General features: G+C 33.2%; 2 protein-coding genes across 5 annotated transcripts in view; both read left to right on the top strand.

Annotated features, from left to right (window-relative positions):
• Window positions 1-1,179: 1,179 nt before the first annotated feature.
• LOC111002198 (cell wall protein IFF6-like) lies at window positions 1,180-12,197 on the top strand. 3 transcript variants are annotated; one of them, XM_045633012.1, is made up of 3 exons: window positions 1,180-1,463; window positions 8,264-8,291; window positions 11,129-12,197. In XM_045633012.1, the coding sequence occupies exons 1-3, from the start codon at window positions 1,431-1,433 to the stop codon at window positions 11,971-11,973; spliced, it is 906 nt and encodes a 301-aa protein (XP_045488968.1). In that variant the 5' UTR covers window positions 1,180-1,430; the 3' UTR covers window positions 11,974-12,197. The 3 variants fall into 3 exon arrangements, with proteins under 3 accessions (XP_045488968.1, XP_022128025.1, XP_022120380.2); XM_022272333.2 differs by lacking the exons at window positions 8,264-8,291; window positions 11,129-12,197 and adding exons at window positions 2,983-3,010; window positions 3,525-4,288 and having other exon boundaries at window positions 1,358-1,463; XM_022264688.2 differs by lacking the exon at window positions 1,180-1,463 and adding an exon at window positions 7,439-7,577.
• Window positions 12,198-14,789: 2,592 nt separating this feature from the next.
• The window catches only part of LOC110996823, a 28,054-nt gene continuing 17,798 nt past the window's right edge, over window positions 14,790-25,045 (top strand). Inside the window, exon 1 of one of the 2 annotated variants that reach the window (XM_022264683.2) lies at window positions 14,790-15,061. The gene's annotated coding sequence lies outside the window, so the exon portion shown is untranslated. The remainder of the gene's footprint in view (window positions 15,062-25,045) is intronic. The other variant, XM_022264682.2, reaches the window with a different exon arrangement.

Genomic DNA, 25,045 nt, shown 5'->3' on the forward strand with positions numbered 1-25,045 from the left:
TAGCTGGAGCGGTGGCGGGAGATGTCGCCAGCCAAAGACTATGGCCTGGGTCTTGGCGGCATTTGCGGTCAGGCGCCGCTCAGCCAGCCAGGCGGGAAGGGCATCCAAGGTTGCACGGTGCAACGGCGAAGTTGTAGTCTTAAAAACAGCCCAGAAGATGGCGTACTATCATACTTTGTTTTATATACTAATGACTTGAAATATGCAGGATGCCCGTCGGGTCCGCAATTGAAATATAAATAACTTTAATTAATTAATTTAGGATAGCTAATACAGAAATTGTTTTTTTTAGATTAAACAATTTTTCCAACTGAAATCTTTCCTCTTAATAAAAATAAATCCATTTACATAACTTACTTATAATATTGTTATTTCAACCCAAGACCTAAAATTATACAAAACTCACATTCAGTTATAATTATAATAATCCAATATTGTTTGTAATCGTTGCTTTTGAATAATTCAGTAAATAATTAGGTGACGCATCTTAATCCTTTACATTTGCGGCGATGCCGCACTTGCATGTTGTTTTCGCCAATTGAAGATTGGCAACCTCGCCTAGGTCAAGGCGTAGGAAAGTTTTTAACAGTGTTGCCAGATCAGGGGATTTCCCCCTTGATTTAGGGGGTTTTCAACCGAGTTAGGGGCAGAATATTGGGAATAAATATTTAGGGTTTTTTTAGCGTAAATTTAAAAAACAGGCCAAGTACAGTTTTTTTGGCTATTACGTTCCTGACTTTGGAACTAAATTAAGTACGAACAGATCGTAAGAATAGGGACCGTGTCTAACCTTACTGAGTGTATATTCGTTAGAGCTGACAACGTGAACAACATGATTTTAATTAAATACTGATGATAATATTGATGATGAGAGGGAGGGCTTTTGTCTTTCTCAAATGGTGAGGGAATCCTAGGTGATTTCAGGGGCAAAATCAAATTAGTCTAGTCTGGCAACACTGATTTTTTAAAGTGATATTTTATATGCCAATGGACTTTGTATCCGGCTAATAAATAAATTAAAAAAAAAGCTTCTGACATCCATCGTCAAAATTTTGAACTGCCACATGATTTATAACGTTCCCTTAGCAATGATTTATGTATTTACTTTTATTATCTTTATTCCTAAAATAAAACTAAAGGGACTCCTTTTAAATCAATAAATAATACAAATATAACGACTCGGTTTGGTATATGTACAGATTTCTATTCCCTGGAGACAAGATACCCAAAAAAGTCAGGAAAAACACTTTACCTTTAAGTATGTTTTGACTAACGGAAGCCACACTTAGTATTCAAAAAGTAATTGATAACTTATCGTAAATGCAAATTTCTTTTGTTTGTTCTGTCTCAAAATCCGTATATAAGCTTGACATAATTGCAGTCAAGTCAGTTTGGGTTACGTTCTTTAACGGATACGTCCCATTGCCAAAATGATTTTCACTTCCATGCTCTTCGTTTTAAGCGTAAGTTATTTATATTTATTAATTCATCTCGTAATATTTAAAACGAAAAATGTTTTTTATTCTGTATATAATTTATTTATTTCTGAAGAAGATTTACAGCTCAATACATATTGTATATACAGGGTGGTCGAATTTAAATCTTCACAAATAGTTTTTTTTTTAATAAATAGCAAAATATTTTTTTTTATTTACCGATTTAATCTATATATTATATATTTATTAATAAGAAAATTTACAGCTCAAAACAGAAAAACATGTACAAGTCGTCGGAAATATCTGCGAACCTGGCGCCAGGGGAAGCGCATTCCAGCGAGGTTCGCAGATATTTCATACCAACTATACATATATATATTATAGTGTCGTCGAATATAAATCTTCACAAATAGCTTTTTTTATAAGGTTTTTTTTATTTTAGAAGAAAAAAGGAAAAAAGAAAATTTAATTCGTTGACATAATATAAATCATTCAATGTTCAAAATAATGTGTCAAATCTCTCCTTGCCATCACCACACTCGTGTCTATAAATTAAATCTGTTCACTGCTCTAACCATAGAGTTCCTTCCTCTATAATTTATATTTACTTTATGTTCAATTGTCTTGGAGTTTCATTATATGTACGTAGGTTTATTATGCTTAACAGCTCGGTGCAACCGACTGTACCAGTAGTTATTTTCATTACGTATACAGTGTCCGCAATATCACGTCATAATGACAATGGTAGCATATGAAAATGTTTACACCGGGCTCTGTAGTCAGGCAGCAAAATGTTGGTCTTATATTGCTTATAGTGTTTAATAAAATTCGTATGGATAATTTCAATTCTATTATTGTAAAAAGCATTATGAGGGTTCCAAGCGATTAATACTTAAATTATGTTTTAAATATATGACAAAACAAGAATTACAATACCGGTTATGTCCATACCGAAATGTCAATTTCAAGAAGGTCGCCATTTTTGTTTTATTTTAGGCGCGCTTTTTTGGTTTATACTCTTTTGGCAATATTATCTGTGGTCGTGCTAAATAAAAGCTAAGTTAATTTATTAAAAATTGTTCTGGTAATATATATTATAGTGATGATCAGCTTTTTGTTCTGACCAAAAATAAATCTTTTATTTATTTTTCAATCCAATCACCATCAAAAAAAGAGATGTTTATCTGTTCTGTGCCTTGGAAGGCATTAATACTTATTGTTTTCTATGTTATCGAATAAGATGTTATATGGATAATCCAAACTAAGTTCTAAGAAACACCCATAATATGAAAATGTTCTTTCACTGGCCCCACACATTTTGGGATATTGGCCATTGCATAACCGTGTTGGCAATATTTTTGTTCAAAGTATTTTGGAAGATAATTGAAATAAAGGAATTCTTTGTTTATATGGCAAGATGATCCTTTTCGACTTTACCGTGAAAAAGATATAGTTTTTTCTAGGAATCAAACCTAGCAATGTTGTACTTCGATGCTATTGAATTATAGTTTGAAAATTTTACGATTGTTTTTGTTTTTTATTTCAGATACTGCATGTTCATGCTGTCCACCAAGGTAAATAAAATTCATTTAAATTAATTACGTAAATTAAATATGTAATTAAATTTTTTCAATGTACCTACCAGGTTTATCAATTGTCAATTTCCGCCTCAGCTATCAACAATTGGTGTCTAGAACCTGTCTCGATATTTTAAATATTCAAATTTATTTGATATACTTACCAAAATATCAGACATTAACCCATAAGTATTGTTAAAGGCCACTTGAGTAATTTTTACAATGACAATTTAAAAATTTACTAAGATCTCTCCATCTTTAGCATATTTCTCCCAATCTTCCCCACCAACTTTTATAAGCATCGTCAGCCCAAGAAGGAGACCTCTCTTTCTTTTCCGTTCCACGGCCATTTTATTTTTTTTATACAACAATAAATACATACTTGCCAGAACATTGATAGTCGTTGTGTTACTGTACATAATCCGATTTTAAAAGTTAACAGTTGTTTGAAGCCTGTAAAAAAATATTGTTTATCGTATTAGCGAATTGAATAACGTGTTTCTTTTCTCAGATGCACCAACTCTTCAGAATTATGATAAGCCGGCACCACCAGCTGACAGACCTAGATTCAAAAATCCCAACTACCCCGTTCATCCGATTCCTAACAATCTCGTCCCAATAGTCCCCTTAACTCAACCAGTACAACCCTTACCTCCACCTACAAATACAAGAGTTTCTAGACGCATTTTTAAGCGCTCATGCTCAGGCGCAGGGTCATGCTCAGGCGCCGGATCATGCTTAGCCACAGGAGCATGCTCAGGCGCAGGATCAGGCGCAGGCGAAGGATCATGCTTAGGCGCAGGATCATGTTCAGGCATGAACTCAGGTAGAGGCCGAGGATCATGCTCAGGCCAAGGATCATGCTCAGGCGCAGATTCAGGCGCAGGCTCAAATTCATGCTCAGGCCCACAATCATGCTCAGGCGCAGGATCAGGTGCAACTCCAGGATCATGCTCAGAACCAGGATCATGCTCAGGAGCAGGCTAAGACTCATGCTCAGTAACTAGCGAAAGAGGAACTAACTCTGGCTCTTTTAGATACTTAGACTAAATTTTTGTACGATTTATAGCTTTCATGTTATCGAACCAGTCCCGAAATCGTACCTTACCAGCAATCAAAGGGCAAACTGTGCATTTGCTTAAGTAACTACTTACAGATGCCAGCAGTCATCCGCAATCAATTTAGGTTTTTCTAAACCGATATTTATACGTAAGCAAGCATTTAAAAAAATCAATCTATGTATTGAACCAAAAATATTAATAGATGAATAAAGCAGGTGTTGTTTTTATTTTAGTTTTTATTATATATATGTTTTTGTAATATTTATTTATTTTTTTTTTTATTTTCACTACATTTTTCTATCTTAACAGTAATTACTAATACGATAGAATTCCAAAATCCCACACCAACTATTCTAAATATATACATTAAAAAATTAAACTTATATTCCTAAATCTATCTATCCATAACTAACAATATAGCTATTAGCTAGATCTACTAATATAGAGTTAATAAATATAATAACTTTTAGTTACTATACTATAGTCCATTGTTATGTCTTGTTTATATTTGTACACATGTCATTAATCTTATTAAAGTCATGAAAGTCACTAACTTGTGAAATAACTTTAAAAAACATAGCTTTTCAATTTCGAAAAGATTGCAAATTTCATAACTCTGGTACGAACCATAGACAATGTTGAATTGTTTTTTTCATGTACGTTAACGAAGACAGGAACTTTCAAGTGTTTGTTTTACTTTATAAATGTCCTCTTCAACTCTTATAAAAAAATGCTGGAAAAAGTAGGAGCAGCGCTAACCAGATCCATGCAACTGAGTCAATCCAGTAGCCCGCGACCTAAACATGTACTGTAAACACGCACACACGTGCATCCACACCCAAACATGTCACGCACACTTAAACATATCTAAATTTTTAATTACTTTTTATTTCGTCCTTTTATTTAAGTAAGGTTTTAACCACTTTAGGCCAACTTTGAAATATGATTTTTAAGGTGGATATGTTACTAGTTTACTTTTATATGTACATTTTGTTAATGTCAATATGTTACATGTATTTTTTATTATATTCATAAACTTGAACTACTACTATTCTCAACCAACTAAAGATCACCACAAGACTATGATTTAAAAACGGGTGCTTTGCTACGATGTCCATATTGCCAGGTTCTCTCCTGTACGTCTCGACAATGGTAATGGTATGGAAACGTGATGGTAGGAAGAGTCAGGGATTCAGGTCTCAACATCCCTAATGCCCTAAGACAGGGCTGAGGGTAGAGATAGCAAGTATTATTTTTACGAATAATTGGTTACGGCTTTTCAATAGGTCCTTCAGTAATGAAGAATACATAGAAGGCTGATTCCTTCAAATCATAAAATGTAACATATACATTAACATAGCAAAAACAATTGACTTTAAAAATAAATTATGCTTAAAAACTAATAACACTACACAATAACAATGAGTTATTGTGTGTAATTGAATGCTACTGCATGTTGTCTTGTTGTTATCAATCGCCTACGCAGTAATTCAGTGAGTTGGTCATTGTTTATATATAAAATACTTTATCTATAAGTTAAGGCTCAGTCATTGTTAATATCCATATTGAATTACAAAATATTTGTCTCTCGTTTGTAAGTTGCTCAAATGCTTCATCGCGAAATAAATTATTTGTCGGCGCATTGCGAAATACATCGGAACGAGATTTGACAACTGTCAGTCTGGCGGAGCGTTGTGTCGATGGTCAGCGCGGCCAACGAAAGTAATATTCCTACCAAATTTCACATTTCTAAGTCATATAGTTCCCGAGATTTCGTGATGAGTAACTATAGAAATTGGAATACTTCGATTATCATCGAAATTCTTAACGTTTTAGCAGACTTTTTTAAAATTTTCTTACATATGTATAAACATTCTCATGACAATTCTGAAGACAATAAAAAAAAATTAACCCAATCGGTCCAGCCGTTCTCAAGTGATACTCGATCATAGATACGGCATTTTATTTTTATCAAAAAATGAGAGTGGGTGTGCAGGGGTGCGTGGGAGTTGGTCGGTGGATGCGTGGAAGTTTATAAGTAGATTCTTAGCTGAATGTAAAAGAACATTATTTCCGTTGAAATCCATGAAAACAAAAGAATCAAGAGAAAACGCTTGCGGGAAGCGGGATAAATATTCATAAAAGTAAAACAGCAATAAAAAAATGAAGGAACGTTAGAATTCGAAAAATAAATACCCATAAACCATCTAGAAATTTCGCATCGAATGGTGGTAGTTTCATGTCGATACGATCAGTGGTTTAGGCGTGATTGAGCCTCAAACGAAGACCATTCTCATTATATATATATAGATATCGTGCCAAAACTTGAATTTTCATAAGCCTTTCCGCCAGGTACAAACGAAGTTAAAGAAAAATTACCTGTTAGCTAATACTACTGTCAATAATAAACCTGTCGGAACCGTCACCATGGCTGAGTTAGAACTAAATATAATTTTTAAATTGATTAAACATTTCTCGTTTTTGATAAATTGCGCTAAAGCATTCGAACAAGCATCAGAAGGAACAATAGGCCGTATTATTCAAGTATGTTCTCGCTCAATTAAATGGTAAGGCGGAAATTGCCTGCTCTATTAAAGAATTTACAACCTGGTCCTCAAAGAGTTTTTGAAGACTCAATTTAGTGGGAGTCCCTTGAGGCAAGGTTCCGAAGAAACTGGCAGCGTTCCCCCTTTTAATAGCTAGACTAATTCTTTGTCCGAGGTACCTGCCAGCTTTTCGTCTCCTGTGAAGTCAACTATACTTTTTACCCTTTTTTGATATTATTAATGTATCTATATACTTTTTATATAAAGCATATAGGTACATCTAATTATAAAATGTTTACTTCTTATTTATTTATTCAATAATAAGTCATCTTACAGCTTATACTTATACATATTATAATACAAAACACTAAGACAATACAGAAAGCCAAAACAGATTACACAAACAATAATAATAATAATCTTTATTTCTTCTCTCACATATACATACAAGGTTATAATGATTAAAACTAAGATGATAACATTTGAAAGTGTATGTGAGAGACTGGTCTCTGTAACAGGAGACCTGAGTGACAGATAGCACGCCTCTCCACCACCGGACCGGAACACGTACAATCAGGTCATAAATATCCAAATCGAGTTTCAGCAAAACATTCATTTTTCCAAAGAATTCATTTTTATATAGATTAATTAATAAAACTAAATGAATAAATTAGACGAATATAACAAAAACTCGGTTTGGTATAATATACAGATTCCCTGGAGACAAGATTAAAAAAAAGTCAGGAACAACAATTAAGTTAGTTTTGACTTTGGAAGTCACGCTTGGCCTTAATTGATAATATTATTGCAAAATAAAATATATTTTGTTTGTTCTGTCTCAAAATCCGTATAAGAGCTCGACATAATTGTGATCAAATCACTTGGGTTAGGGATTCTAACGGATACTAAGTTCCCATGGCCAAAATGATTTCCACTATCGCGCTCTTCGTTTTAAGCGTAAGTTATTTTATGAATATTAACTCGTCTCGTATTTCTAAACGTGAAACTATATATATTTTTTAAATCTGTATGTAAAAAGTAAATCAGTGGCGCTACAACCCCTTTGGGTCTTGGCCTTAGATTTCTGAATCTGTTTTATGATCATTTTTAAATCTAATAGGCAAGTATGAAGTAGGTGATCAGCCTCCAGTGCCTGTCACACGTCGTCGACTTTTTGGGTCTAAGACATGTCGGTTTCCTCACGATTATTTCCTTCACCGTTCGAGCAACATACCTGAGGTCGTAGGTTCGATCCCCGGCTGTGCACCAATGGACTTTCTTTCTATGAGTCTTAGACCCAAACGACAACGTGTGTCAGGCACAGAAGCTGAGGTGTTATATGGATTACCTCAACGCATGATTTACCTCTAAGCAATACCCATACCATAAAATGTTCTTACACTGGATCCATATACCCACACATTTTGGGGTTTTATAGTCGCTTTGGCAATAGTTTTGTTAGTGTTTTGGAAGATCATTGAAATATAGGAATTCTTTGTTTATATGGCAACCTAAGGCATGGTCAACCTATTTGTCTTTTGAAAAAGATATAGTTTTCTAGGAATCAAACCTAGCAATGTTATGCTTTGATGCTATAGTATTATGGTGAATAATTTTACGATTATTATTGTTATTTATTTCAGATACTGCATGCTCATGCTGCTCATCAAGGTAAATAATCGTGTTTTTAAATATTTTTTACCAGTTAGAAAACAATTTAAAAATGTAATTATTTAAATTGAATAATTTAATTATTACAATGTACCAGGTATGTCAAATGTCAATTATCCGCTAAAGCGATCAAGGATTGGTGTCTAAAACCAGTGATATTTTAATTTATTTTATGTACAATTTTTGTATATATATAATATATATAATTGGAATCTCGGGATCGGCTCCAACGATTTTCATGAAATTTAGTATACGATGGGTTTCGAGGGCGATAAATCGATCTAGCTAGGAATCATTTCTAGAGAATGTCATTATATTCGTGTTTTATCAACTTAAACATAAACTTACTTTTTTTATTGGAAGAAAAATAACAAAAAGGTGGCGTTTAAGTAGTCCTAATTTAATCTGAAAAAATGACTCTTCCTGACATCTATCGGCGAATAGTAAAACTATTTTTTTAAATTGCTTTAACGACACAACAACACAGGCACTATTCCAGCAGATGGCGTTGTTAAGCAACACAGTCAATGATTAAATGATAAACTGTAAAAAATTAAGTATTTGTTTCTAATATAATATTAAACTAATTGTACTGATGGTTTTTTTTTCTTTTAATAACCAGTTAACATTTTTTTATTATTCTGTCGGTAAGAACGAAAAATATTATTCATATTTCATAATTTTATTTTATTTTATTTTATATTATTAGTATGTAATTTGTACTTTAATATAATTTCCAAAAAACACAAATTATAATAAAAATAAACAATATCAAACAAATGAAAAGTGAAAATATAGCCAAAAATGGAATACATCATACATTATACTACAAAAAGGTTAATAACAACAATAGACAAAGAGTATTCAATACATTTAACTAAGTGTAAAAGTGAAGGTGTGTGTGTGAGGGGTATGCTCATGATGCAGGTGATTTGGCGCTATGGATATTCATAATACACTTTTCAACCACATTCCGCGATAGCCTTATCAAATCAAGGCTTAAATAGTGGTCGTTGTATGTCCGGGCTGCGCGATATTTTTTACAATGACTATTTAAAAAATGTACTAAAATTTCACATAAAAATATTTTATATCCTAAATAGCGTTAGGAGAGACATATTTAATACTTTCTTCTCAAATTTTGTTCATCATGAAGTAAAAATCACATTCTATGCTATCGCTGAGAGCTTTATTCAATATTGATTTGGCCTTAGTCGATAGATAGTCGAGACTTCGAATCCCGTATGTAAGAGAATACACAATAGTTTACCTAATCCAGGGACAGAAGCATCCTCACAAATAAACACTTCCATTTTGCAGTCCCCTGATGAGGGAGATGTGGCTTCATCATCACGATGAGACGATAGCTACGATTAGCAGCTTGGCACATGGTTTGAGACACAGTACAGAAATTTTAATTTAATTTAATAAATTAAATTAGTATTTCTATGTGATGAGGTCCCACAACCTGAATAATTTTTTTCCCGAAAAAAAACATAATACTTTTAAAATAACAGAAGCTTTGTTTAGGTGTAGTAAAAAAGATATTTATATTGTATTTATATGGATACCTAGTCATTGTTGTATAATGGGAATGAAACTGCCGACTATTGTGAAAAATGTGCTATTTTCTGCGGATCTTGTCAGCATCCTAACATCTCAGCCTATGACCTACAGCTTTTTCGTACTCCTTTTAAAACCCAGGGCTACTGATTGGCATTTTTTTTGGCAGGCAAAACTGGCAGGCACTATGCTAATATTCAATATTCAAACCCTTCTACGCCGTGGTTTATAAACGGTTTTATTTAGCTCACCCCGTTTGTTTTATTCTTTTTTCGTGGAACAAATTTAGTAATTCAAATTTCACCCTCTTCCTGTCAACCGATTAATCTGAAATTTTGTATACACTTTGGATTTTTATGACAAAACAATTATGTGTATTCATTATCATTATAAATTATCAAGATGGCCGCCGCTACAAAATGGCGGATAATTTATGTTTTATTAATCCCATCAATATGGGTATCTAATGAAAGGGCTCAACAAGCAGAATACAATATAGTATAAAAAATTGAAATCCAAGATGGCAGCCGCTATAAAATGGCGGATAACGTAGGTTTTATCAATCCCATCAATATGGGTATCAAATGAAAGGGCTCAACAAGCAGAATACAATATACTATAAATAACGGGCAAGAAACCTTGCAATAATGCAGCACTAAATGAATTAAACAAAATGCGAAATAAAAACTAAAAACTAGAAAATAAAAATAGGTAAAAAAACTTTTTAAATTAAACGGTTTTACGTTAAACATACATTGCAATGTTTAAGATAAATGTACTAAAAACCAAAAAATAATAAAATAGATACAGTCGTGGGAATTATAAACATATGCATAGACTAGACTAACATAAAACCGTAGGGCACGTCAATTGTCTACAAATTATCGACTAAATGTGCGATAGAATAATCGTTTAATTCGTCGTTAAAATAGGCAGTTGGCCCGCAGACGGTGAGGAAATTACTTACTATTTTCTTGCTCATGGAAATTCCCCACGATCTCTGTCTATCTTGAGCATTTTTTCCCAATCTTCCCCACCAACTTCTTTAAACTCGTCAGCTCAAGAAGGCGACCTCTCTTTTTTATTACCCTGCTTGGGCCAGCCTTTCCAATTAAGTTTTTTGATTTAATAATAATAAATATTTACTTGCCAGAATATTGATAGGCGTCGTGTTAATATGAATTTTTCGATTTTAAACGATTACAGGAGTTTGAAACCTGTAAAAAAATATTGTTTATCATTAAGCGAATTTAGTAACGTGTTTCTTTTTTCAGGTGAACCAATTCCTCAGAATCCACCACCGGACGCACCTCCAACTTCATACCCTGCTTCAGCGGCACCAGCTGACACACCATTTGCATACAAACGATATCCACCCAAATTCAACCCCGGGAATACACCTAGAACTCCCCCGTTCTACCCTGGCTTAAAAAATAACAATCACCCTTTTCATCCAAATCCTTACAATCGCGTCCCAATAGTTCCCGTAACTCAACCAGTACAATGTGTTCCAGTTAAATTACCTATAACACAAAATAGTATTCCAGTAGCAAGCCCACTGCCACCTTTACCTTGGCCCATTGTACCAAACGTTCTAATACCAATAAATACAGCTCAGGCAACATCTTACACTGGTAATGCATCTAAGAACGCTTATGCCATAATGTTTTACAGACTCATTGGGCTAGCTAGATCTATCAGTTATTGTTACAACAACGGATCTGGATTTGACTCTGGCTCCGCTTTAGCTAGTGGAAACATGTTACGACCTAGCACTGGCTTTGGTTCAGGTTCACGCTCAGGCTTACGATCATGCTCAGGCACAGGATCATGCACAGGCCAAGGCTCAGGCAAAGGCTCAGGATCATGCTCAGGCGCAGGATCATGTTCAGGTGCAGGATCAGGCTCAGGTTCAGGGTCATGCTCAGGCCCAGGATCATGCCGAGGCGCAAGATCAGGCTCAGGTCCAGGATCATGCGCAGGCACAGGATCATGCACAGGCGCTGGATCAGGCTCAGGCTCAAGATCATGCGCAGGCACAGGATCATGCTCAGGCATGAACTCAGGCAAACGCCCAGGATCATGCTCACAAACAGGATCATGCTCAGCACCAGAATAAAGCTCGTGCTTAGGAACCAGCACAAGCTTTGGCTATTTAGATAAACTAAATATTTTACGATTAGTCTCTATAGATCAGTATATTAACGCTTTCAAATTCAGTTATCGAACCAGTCATTTGCAATCAATTTAGATTTTACTTAACCGATACTTATAAGTAAGCTAGCATTTAAAAAATCAATGTATCTATTGAACCAAAAATATTAATAAATGAATAAAACAAGAGTGTTGTTTTTATTTTAGTTTTTACTTTTAGTTTATAAATCACTAATTTATTACATTTGTTTTCAGACAGAAGCACTACTTTTCCCGTAAATATAGAGTTAATTTAATTTAAAAGTAATATCAGACAGTTAAAGTAAATAGACAAATCATTGTTGGGTAAAGCCGTAACTCGTAAATTATGTCAGAAGCTGTATCAAGATAACAAATATGTAACTAGTAATTGGAAATGTTTAGAATCCCTTTGAAAATCATTCCTAATCTGACGTCTAAGCGAGGTTGCTCATCTTTGAATAGCGACTACAACATGCTTTTGATACTTAAAGATTTATTGAATTATTCAAAAGCAAGAATCCATATTGTAGGCCTAAAAAGTAGCCGAAACTAATATAAAATTGTCGTGTATATTTGGTTTTAACTTTATTTATACTTCACTACATAGTATAAAACAAAGTCGCTTCCTCTGTCCCTATGTTCCTTTGTATGCTTAAATCTTTGAAACTACGCAACGGATTTTGATGCGGTTTTTTAAATAGATAGAGTGATTCAAGAGGAAGGTTCATATGTATAATAACATCCATGAAATAGTGGAAAAGTACTGTTATTTTTGAGGTTTCTAATGTGATGTCGTAAATAATTACATTTTTTCCGCTTACATTGCAAACGCAGGCTGAACCCTACGAGTTTTATCAAAATAATGTACTAAGTATTGTACACATTGAAAAGGTCTACAGAAAAGTCCGTGATGGTATATGTCTATCTCTTATGGATAACGCACAATAACTTTTTTTTTGTCGTTTACTTTTATACGACAAATAATGGCTAATTTTCGAAGCGATTTTAACCAATACAGCATTAATCCTTAACCAATTAAATACCTTGAATACATTGTTCATTTAATATAGATCTATACAGCTCATTACGGCTTATTTAGCAGCGATCGAACGCGTATATTATCGGTGCTTTCCAGCGACGGAAATAACAATACATAATAAAAACCAGCTTTTCATCAGCATTGCACCCGTGCGAAGCTGGGGCGGGTCACTAGTAATACATAATTTCTACTTTATAGAGATTCTGTTTCATCTGCCAGCAACATTAGGACACCAACAAGACTCGCCGTTATCATCATTTGTGTTGGCGCAAAGTTCACTGACAGTGCTGATGTTAGAGGCAGCGTACATTTTTCTGCCAGCATGTAAACTGATCATGTGATTACTTGGTTAGAACTGTTACGGCAAATACTTCTGACATTCATATTTGTTCCAATTTTTTAGTATAGCAACCCATGCTGATCACTATTGCTAGTTGCATTCTGTTCCTTAAATTTGTCTTCACCAGACGGTGACCGAATACTCTAAAATTCATTTTACCACGGCTTTTTTTTTATTTCAAAGGACAGCGTAAGGAAAACTCCGCTAAGTCTTTGAATATGAAATTCCCAGAGCATTTTCAACACATGTACCCAAAAATTTACAGTATCATTGAGAGCAGCTGTATCGACTCTTTCCATTCTTTATTTTCATTCATTTACTTTATTCGATACATAATATAATACTTAATACACATTGGTTCATAATTGCTTTCTGGACAATGTTAGGACTACCTATCTACCAGGGTAAATTTTCAATATTGGGTCTGCTGGTTAAGAGGCATACGCGGAACAAAGTGACAAAAAGCTAACGAAATCAAAGACAGAAATCATTGTTATAGATAACTGCGGTAGTCACTAACAGCAATATTGTTATATTGCATTGCGCTACCTCCTAAATTTGGTTCAATTATTTCTAAGAAAAATTCTGGGTATTTCCCGCCTCCATACCACGAATATTGTTGTCATTTTGTTATATCTAATACAGATCTTAGAGTGACTATGATTTTTATTAAAAGTAGTTCATGAGAGATTCATGACATGTCCCTGAAGTAGCCTAATAGTCTGTTCATCGCTGAATTTGGTCCTTCGTAGCCAAATGAGGATACGCCTACGCCTACGTTGACCACACTGGTTGTGTTCGTATGAATAAATTATAAACACAGTCAACGACTTTCCATGTTTCGTTGCCATTTAAGCGAAACTTTTAACGTAACACCTTGTAATTTTATGTAGTAAACATTTTGTACTCGTAAAATATTAGTGCATTCATCGTATAAAACCTGTTAAATATAAATAAATAAAACTAAATAATGTAAAAATAAATAAAACTGTTAAATTCAAATTCAAATTCAAATTCAAAATTTATTTATTCATGTAGGTAACAATGTACACTTATGAACGTCAAAAAAAGAAATATTAAATGAATTTAATTTTACATTTACTGCCAGTTCTCAAATCAAGGGCGTAGAACGGAAGAGAAGAACTGGCAATAAACTCTCCGCCACTATATACTTAAAACTTAACTTACTTATACTCAAAACAGTATGTATACATAACTTTATTTACTATAAACACAATTTTTTATTTATTTTTTATTATGAATAGGCGATTAAATATTGAAACATAGGGCATCACAATTTTCGAACCGGAACTTGACAGTTCACTGAATTGCTATGCCAATTGTCAGCTGTCACTTTAGCAAAGCTGCGCTTGCGCCTTGCCCCGTTCAGAATTCTATATTTCGAAGTTGAAAGTTATTTCTAGGCAATAAGGTGGTAAAAAAACTTTATCATTGTAGATAATTCATTTGTTATATGATTTCTGCGAATCGGCTAGGTGCTTCATCCTTCAAGGACTATAAGTTATGAAATCAGTCGACTTTTTGAGTGAATATTAAATTAACAGCGTTAAAATAGAACTGTGTTTAACTTGTGAAAGTTTTGTGAATCGTGTTTTTGCCAACATTGACATAATCGACGCGAGAAAACCTGGGTAAATATTATCCTTATTCATTACTGCTAAAATTATGTTACATGCATGATATTTTAGGTATATTCTTTAATTTGATGGTAAACATTAATTGCTACCATTGAGAAAACGATAAATTTCAGCAAGGTTTTTTAAATGTAAATAAGAATAAGACTCACTTAAATATTGTGTGTTGTTATCAAGTTTTTAAACACACAATTTACAAGTCATCCTTAAAACTATAAAACAATTAGAGGCTTTGTTAGTAGACCTAAAAATTACTGTTTTAGTTTTCGCAAGACATTTTATATCAAATTATTCACTATCAGGTGAAAATGAATCACTACAGTATGACATAAAAAAATTGACTGTCAAAACCAATATAACTATAAATATATTATAGAATATAGTATTTTAATTGCACTTATATATATATATATATATATATATATGTAACAAACAATCATATTTAATAAAAATCATTACTCATTAATTATAAACATAGATAGGAACGTATACCTAAATATAGTTTCTAGATGCAATAAGCAGCCTTATTGTAATATGCAGTCTTAGGCAACTACGTTTCCGCTACTAAATAAAAATCTTAATGTAAACAGAACACTGAAAGCATTGAATAGAATAATAAAGTTAATAAATTTTAAAATCATGATAGTTCATAGCAGTCAGGTTTATCTTAATATATATATTTCTTGTGTGCGTGTGTATGTGACTGAACTCCTCCTAAACGACTGGACCGATTTAGACGAATTTTTTTGAGTGTGTTCAAGGGGATCTGGGAATGGTTTAGATTCACAATTTTGTCCGCTGGATAATGTTTTTTTAATTAATTTTCAATTTATTAGTTGTTGTTGATTTTGGAATGTTTTACATTGGATCCGACAGACGGCGCTACCATCGCAGTGTCAAATTTTAAATAATATTCGAATTTTAATTTTAGTCTGTCCCGAAATTTAAAAAAAGTTTTGTTATCATTGTGTTATATTGTGTGTGACCATGTGCTGGATCGTTAGATATTGTCATAACATTTGAATATTATTTTCATCAAAATGGCTTATTAAAAATTGAAATTTTGAAATTAAAGACGTGTAGACAGGACAACGTCTGTCAGATCCGCTAGTCTCAGTATAAATACTAAAACTAGAACTCTATATCATGATCTCATCAAAAATTAATTTCTACATTATTATAATTTGAAACCACAAACATGCATATATATAAAATAAACTAGATACAGTTATTAGAAAAATATGAAAGAGAAGTTTTAAGAAATCAATAAAGGACTGGAAAATTAACTAACTTAGTATATTAAAATTATATTATTACCCTAGATTATTAATATAATTACCATATTAATAATACCATAACTGTGTATCCAACATACAGATTTATTGAACAAGGAAAACAACAGTTTAGCCCCTAGTAGGGTATATATATTATACATTTAACAAATTCAAATTAACATAAACAATATAATCCTGTTATTTCCTTATAAATTTTAAGATAATAAATTTGGTTATCTAACATGGCAACATAAATTGTGCGGAAAGATCATGTGGTTAACTTAATTGAAATAAACATGAACAAGCAATTTTTTTATCAATAATCTTTTTTTATCAAAAATACTCTCTGAAACAAGTTATTAGTTCCACGTTTTTATTTTATCATATTATCAATATAATACCAAAACAATAACAAATATGTTCCTAAACTATTTCTTAACTCATGAGTTTTTCTGCCAGAGATTATAATCACTTGACTTACTCATTAGTTTGAGTGCATTGCATTTAGATTATTAAAACAGTATAGCACCAAGCACTGGGTATTGTTGACGAGATGTCTGCTTAGGTCTTGATAGATCTGTATTCCATGGTTATTAATATCCTAGTTAATGACTGAAGTATATTAGCTATGCAGTGAATTAATTAAAATTAATGATGCATCCAGGTCAATGTAATTAAGCGAACTAATCAACATTATCATAAACCAATAAACAAACCATTAATCTAAATTATATGGCATAGTATTTTGTTGTATTTTTAGCACCTAAAAGGCATGTTTGACTAAATGGTCCGACATAAATTAAATGGTGATTACAAAATTACATTAATTTCCTTTCAATGAGAATTTCATACCTAGTAGACACTATGTATGATTTCATAACATTATTTGTGTCTCTTTCTTGTGCATGTTCCTATAATCTGTATCTAGGTAACATTGGCAGACAAATGAGTAGTGTCTCCTATAATATTTGATGGAATATTAATGACAACCGAACAAAATTAAACTGCGTGACAAATAAAACAATTGCCGTTAATAATTGTGTCACGCTTTATCCTCGGAACAGCGAGGTCGATCCGTGAAGCCAGCGAAGGCCCAGAAGGCTTCTGTGCATTTGGAAGGAGTAAGGCTGGCGTTAGCCAGGACTTGATCACAACCTATTGTGAGAATTAACAATAATCAATTTTGTCACGCTTTTTACATTCTTTCCAACTAGATGCTTCTAGATGGTATTAAGACTTATAGAAGTTGAATTACCAAACTCGTGGTAGGTACTTATTTTGTCAAACGAGTTTTTTGGGTTTATTAAATGGATACCAAGTATACACTTGATCATGATTTTCCTTTAGCGAAACTGGTTATTCGATGACGTCAATATTTTTTGCATTGTAGCTAATAAGGGCTGGTTCTTCTAGATTCTTTACTATTTATAGGAACGAGAGCTTAGCAGACAGGCTTATTACATTCATTTTACAATTCGTCATGTAAGTGAACGTTTTAGCAGCAGCGGGACAGTTACGTAAATCTGTCGCGATGTAGTATATACTATATATCCGTTCAAAAAGTTTTTTTATATTTAGGTTTTTTTTTGGAAACAATCTAAGGTCTATTTACTTATATATATTTTTTTATAATCGCATAAGGTGTGATAATTTTATTAATTTTTGATGAATTTAAAATCGATGTACACAAATTAGTCGTCGAAAATAATAAAAAGATGATTAATTAAAAAAAATATTTAAGTAAAATATATTGTTTAAATATAAACTCTTTTGAAAAATATACATCAGAGAATTTGCGTTCTAAGGACGATTTTAGTTAATTAAATTTAACTGTCTGACGTAGACGGTATATATGTACTTTTACTTTTAAATGTATACGCGTGAAGTGAATTCTGGCAATGTTATTATTAATTTAATACCGATTCAAATAGTAAGTATAAAAAGAAAAAAATATACATAAAGTTACAAATAAAAAAACCTATAACGAACCTCTTGCAAAATCACAGCTTGAAGCCTCTTTTTTTGTAAAAGGTTTAAGTTTGAATAATTTTATGCAGACCCGTGGATTTGTAGACTTATCAAGACCTTGTAACAGTAGGTATTATACTGGAAAATAATTTAAATAATTTTTAAAAAGCCGGCAACACACTCGCGAGCACTTTGACATTAAGAGTGTCCATGGGACGTATAGCTTAATCGTCAGAGCCCGTTTGCATCCTATTTGTAAAAAAAAATAGTTGATTTCATAGGTTTATTAACATAAAGTACATGTGATTTTATAGGGAAGTAGATACTGATAAGTGCAAAATATTTAGATCGTAAGTTTTCCTGTGTTAGAATTGACGTCAAGACAATTATGTGTTTGCGTTGGTGTTGAAATATTTATCCTTGTAAAAAACTTGACACAAAATGGTAATAAAATAATTACTCCAAAGTATGAAACGACAGAGCAGTGTTGGCCTAGTGGGTTGCGACTCACCCCTGAGGTCGTAGATTCGATTCCCGGCACCAATGGAAATTATTTATATTTCTAAAGAAAACATCGTGAGGAAACGGATATGACAAGCCAAAAAGTCTCCGGCGTGTGTCAGACATAGGCTGATGACTTACTCGCCTATTAGATTGAAACATATTTAGAATTCTGAGGCCCAGACCTAATGAGGTAGCGCCACTTATTGAAGTGAAATTTCTTTATCGGCGTTGGAAAAAAAATACCGTCACATTTTTCCGATACGTGCCATCTTTTTCTTCTCCCTAACACGGTTGATTCGAAGAGATTCGAAGCCATTTTAACAAAAATATATAATAACGATAACAATGATAGTAATAATTATATTGCTTAAAAATCTGTAATAATCTTAGCAGTAATAAGGTAAAAGTAATTGCATTATTTGTATTCATGTCTATGATAATAAAAGCCTTTGTTAAACTTTATCTAATTTAACTTTATTTAATCAATTTCTGTAAAGTTACGCTGTGTAAGGTCCTATTCTTAAAGTATAAAAAGTATCCAAATATATAATGACGTCATTTTACTTCGTACTACGCTTACTCTTTTGCCTGAACGCTTTTATTAAATTAAAATTAGTACCTATTATGAGTAAAGAAAGCAAACTGTTTTTATATTAATATCCATTAGTTCAATACCATAGACAAGGTCGACACGAGAGTGTTATGGTCTGGGCCTGTCAGGGCGCTGTCCGCTGATATAATGAAATTTGTAATATATTCTGTGGTAGGTGTGAAGAGTCGACCGGATGATTAATTTGCTTAAGCTATGGTAATATTTTAACGTCATAGCCAATGTTAAGTTTTTGTCATTTTCCGTCACACACCTTGCCTTTTAAGTGTACCTGAGGATAAAAGGCAGACTGTAGATTAAGAAAAAATATGCTAAAATAAGTTTTTGACAAACGGAAGTCACGTCACTAAAAACTGAGCTGGTTAAAACATTTTTTTAAATGTAAAAATCATTAAAAAATATATAAGTAAATATGTACACAAATTTGTTCAACTGCTTCTGCTATATAAGGACATTAAACATGTAGATTGTATGTTGGTAATGGAATTGAATTGCAAATCAGGTTTACTGCAACATGAAAGAGATGCACTTGTGTAGGTACCTACACAGTATATATTCATATGTAACTGTATTAATAATCTACTTTTTTAAGGTTTAATAATCTTTTATAGATCAACCAATAGCCATTGTTAATTGGCGCCAAATTGTAATACCGAAATGTACCAGTGACAAATTCTAAATTCAAATAATTTTATTTTTTAAACTAAAAGTATTTATGACCAGATTACAGAGTGTAATTCTAAAATAAATGTTGAATAATCTGTGTTATCTATTGTTATAAGTCTTGCTACTGAAATTGACAGTTAATAAATTTAATTATGTAACACATAATATGTACTAAAGCTTAATGATACTACTATGTAAACTTAGATGTAAATTTTACTCCTACAGTTAACTTATCTTTAACAAAAGCTCAAAGCTAATGCTTGGTGAGCATGCATGGCATACTTCTGAAAAAACTTTGCTAAAACGAGCCTTTGGCTTGATATACTTTACTATACTTAAAATGCATATCAATAAATATATGTTCTATAATACCCATATATGTCACTTGTTCTAGAACCTGTTTGTGTATGTAGGTTGACTATATTTTTAAATTATCGGGATTTTCATACAATTTCTTTTTCTTCTAATGTTTACATATATATGATAATCCTACTATACGTGTGTATGTCACTAAACCAACTGGACCGATTTGAATGATTTTTTTATGCGATTCGGTGACGTCCTGGATGGTTTAGATTCAAAAATCAGCTCGGCAGATGGCGCTGCAGTCGGTACTTTCATACTTTGTTTAATATCCTAAGCGCTTAAAATATAATACAGGGCAACGTCTTTCGGGTCCGCTAGTTAATATGTGTTGAAATTAGTATTAGTAGTAGCATCAATTTAACTAAACCTATCTCTTTTCATCCCACCGTAAACACAGCGTCATCCTTAAGAGCCCTTGGGCTCTTGTCTAATGATTAACCACTCAGTGCGGTTCTGCGTCAGTGTCTTCAACTTCTGGTACGTCATGACCTCAGCGTTTTCCTTAATCCGATCTTCCTCGTCCTCTCCTGCCTTCTATCTTCCTTTCCAAGATGGTCCTAAAGAAGTTGTCGTTTCGCTCCAGTTGTCTAACCATCTTCCCCTTCGGTTTTCAATGGTACTCAGATTTCGTTGAACACAGCGTAATAAGTGTAAATAAGACTGATTAGTATCTTAGAAGAATAAATTCTTTATCAAATATATGTAGTATGAGATAATGTTTGATAACAACATTTCATACATTATCAACGCCCAACTTTTGGCCAAGGCCAAGGTCAATCTCTCACTTCCGTGTTTTATAGACAAGCAGAACCTTCTGTGGCTGGCACTAACAATACCTCCAATCTAAGCCTGAACTACGGTTCTTTACGTCATTTTCTATAACTGCTATTTATATCGCATATGAATACATAAAAGCTTTATATAGTTTTGAAAGGTAGAAAGAAAAACTTTATCATTATTTTTTTTTGACGAGCACGTAGGTCCTAAACCTGTTTATTTGCCTTTTACATTTATTTACTTAAAGCCCATACCTGGCCAAACTTAGAGAAAAACATACTGAAATAAGCATACCGAATGAAGTTTTCTAGAGTTGAAGTTATGGTCTTATTCATTCAAAAATCATTCATTCATGTAACACACTTATGAATATCAAAAAGTAAAATATACATGAATTGCTTCTAATTTTAAATTTAGCACCATTTAGCAACTAAGTATATTTACGTAATAAAACACTCACTTTCATTAAGCGTAGCCATTATCATAAGAACTTGTTCAAAAAAATAATGGTCGCGAAGGATCTCTATTGACACCCATGATATGAAAAGATAAAAGATCTCGGAAGTACGAGACTACGTTTTTAAATAAAATATGGTTTTGGGCTAAGACAAAATATGGACGTATAAAAACATGGCGAGATCGCCCGACCCGTATCGGTAACGTGGAACAGGTAGACCAAAAAAATGCTGTTCAGACGAAGCATTTGATGGAAATATCGTTAAATATAGTTGAATGGCATAAACGGGACGAGTATTATTCAAGATTGTTTTTTAGGCACTTACCATTGCACACCATCTGGAACCACCTGTTCACTTAAGTAATTCAACTTCCGTCCTTCAAGCTATTTGCTATCTATAAAAAAAGCTGATTAGTGGTGCTAATACAGACTTTAAATAAGTCTGTATTTCCATGATTTGTATTATCCCTATGACAGACGGAAGGAAAAAGGGGATGTTAAGGTCCTATCTAGAGTGTACTAGTCTACCGTAAAAGAACGTATTTTAGTTACGAAGGACAATTTTGATGGCATGACAGTGCATATTATTACTTCTAATGGAAAGTGAAAGTTTAATTTCAATATTCGATATTGTTCAAGTGCGGAACAAGTACTTATATGTCAAAAGTTCAAGCATTCCGATAAATGGAAGAGATAGTGCGGTTAGTAATTACGACTTATTCTGCCTAAAGCTAAACGTAGTAGGAGTATATTAGAATGTTATTCTATTATTTATGGTCGATTTTTTAGAATTAGATAGCGTCTATGTGTGACGATATGTGAGAAGAAAACCAAATAGCCTCGACCAGTTGGTAGGTAGGGAGGAGTGACGGCAAAAGTCGGGTTCGATCCTCCCTCACCAAAGACAATTATGGGTCACAAAATTCCTAATGCACAGTCTGATGGAAGCAAGTCGTACAGCTAAATGGGTTTAAATTCTGAAGATGCGCAATTAATAGCTCGCATGAAAAATGCTGTAAAAAAAGGTATTTCATGCTTAGATTGGAGTTTTGTTCGTGCTGTCCTACCCTAAATCTACCCTTTAGTCGAATTTCTGTGCTAGGCACGAAGGTTCTAGTTGTCTATGAAGAAGAAATATTAATGTAAGACGCGGAAGTGAGAGCTTGACCTTGGCATTGGCCAAAAGTTGGGCGCTGATAATGGATGAAACGTTGTTATCAACAATTTATCACATACCTCGTATATTTGATAACGAATTTAAAATACAATAAATCAGTCTCACTGTATGCTTAAGCAAATTTTCGTCTCTTTCTCTCTTATTGTGTTTACGCTGATGAAAAGAGATGGATTTAGTTAAAACGGCGCTATTAGACTTGTCACTTATGAAAAAACAAAATAATTTAAAAGTGTAATACGTCCGAGCCAGTATCACATAAATTATGTAACAGATACACATTGCATTTATAAAACACAAATAGTGTTTTCGCGAGTGTATGACCACGCCCATTCGTCATATGTCGTTTATTGCTCCAATGCGGTGGGTCCGAAAAACCAAATGCTATGTTTAGCTCAGTGATTCTCAACCACTGCTCCGCGGCACTTTTGTGTGCCGCCAAATTATGCAAATATATAATGTAGTTAATATTATTAAATTTCATTTTTAGCTTGTAATTAATCCCTTATTAAATGTTTAAATATCATTAAAGCATATATTAGTTTATATTAAAACTTAGTTATAATCTATATATGTAGTGTGTTGTAGTAAATAAATATTTTTTTAGCTTTTTCCTTGTGTGCCGTCAAAATTTAAAATCATTAACAATGTGCCGTGACAAAAAAGGTTGAGAAACACTGGACTGTAGGCTATTACTGAGTTTTAGGTTTTTAAAAGCTAAAAAAAATTGTCGTGGATTGTTAAAAATCATCGTATCCCTACTCGCCATGATTGGTAATCAAATCGTGTGCTGTAAATGTTGTATATTTTAAAACGCTTGGAATTCCCCGATACACTTTACATTTGAGCTAGCCGGTGGTTTTAAATATTGTAATTACAATGCAAGCGTTTTGTGTCAATGATTAAAAGAAAAATATATAGATCTGAGATAAATCTGTGGATATAAAGTGAAAGGAATATATACATACTTGAAACAAATTGTATATATAGTCATATATGCTCTAAATAAGAGGAGTTGCGTAGTGCTTCCAGCGTGCTGTGGACTTTCTCTCTACGCTTTAGCATTCCTCGAACGGTAGAAATCATGAGGAAAACTTAGACCCAAAAGTTGACGGCGGTAGTCAGGCACAGAAGGCTGATCACCTACTTGCCTATTCGGCATGATCAGACCCATAAAGCCTGTTTTTGCTTGTGGCTGTTTTCAGCAGCCACGTGTGCCTGATCAGATGGAAGTCACACATGATTTAGTGAAGTTTCATTATCGGTCGGCGTGGCGGAATACAATATACCCGTATCACCTCGACGTCGTGTCTTTTCGCAACTAGCGTTTTGCAGTTTTACCCATATGTGGAACCAGCTGACCACTGATTTTCGAACCAATTTGACTTTGGTCGTCGACGGTCAAGAGAGCGTGCCAATTCTTAAAAGGCCCATGTTCAAAACTTTTTTGTTAAAATAAAATAACTACTTAATTGGTAGTCGGATAAAGTGTTATCCCAAAGAGTGCAAAATTAATAATGTAATATTTATTTTAAATAAAATTTGACACAATATTGGAAAACCCACAATTAAGATAATACAGATAAGATAAATACCCTATCAAAACACACCGATTGATTTGACATATGACGGTTATAGTATAGAAAAAGTACAAAAGTACTACTGGGATTAGACATAGATTCGCATATAAACTGGAAAAATCATGTAAATAAGGTTAGATTGAAATTGTCTAGATTTGCATATGCACTTCGCGAAATTAAGAAATCGACAGATATTAAAACCGCTCTAGTCACCTACTACGCATATGTATACTCATGGTTGGGCTAACAGTGTAGATATATACACGGTATACTAGCAGACTCGGCCAAGCGTTGCTGTGGCTAAGGTTTTTTTTAAATTACATAGTAGTATACTATTCAAGGGAAACGGTAGGAGAACTTATGTGAAAGGTAGATAGCTTATGTGAAACGTTGGTACTTTTAACACAGCACCATCTGTTAGAATTGTATCAAATAATAAACAAATAATTTGCAATAAAATAAAATTGCGACTATAATTAAAGATCTAAGCTATCCTATCTCTTAAGTTGGACCAGACTGCCCACGGTGTGACAATTTAATTTAAAATCGGTTAAGTAGTTTAGGAGTCCATCGCGGACACACATCGTGACAGGAGATTTATATATA

This window comes from Pieris rapae, chromosome 22, assembly GCF_905147795.1.
Source record: "Pieris rapae chromosome 22, ilPieRapa1.1, whole genome shotgun sequence".
NCBI lineage: Eukaryota > Metazoa > Arthropoda > Insecta > Lepidoptera > Pieridae > Pieris > Pieris rapae.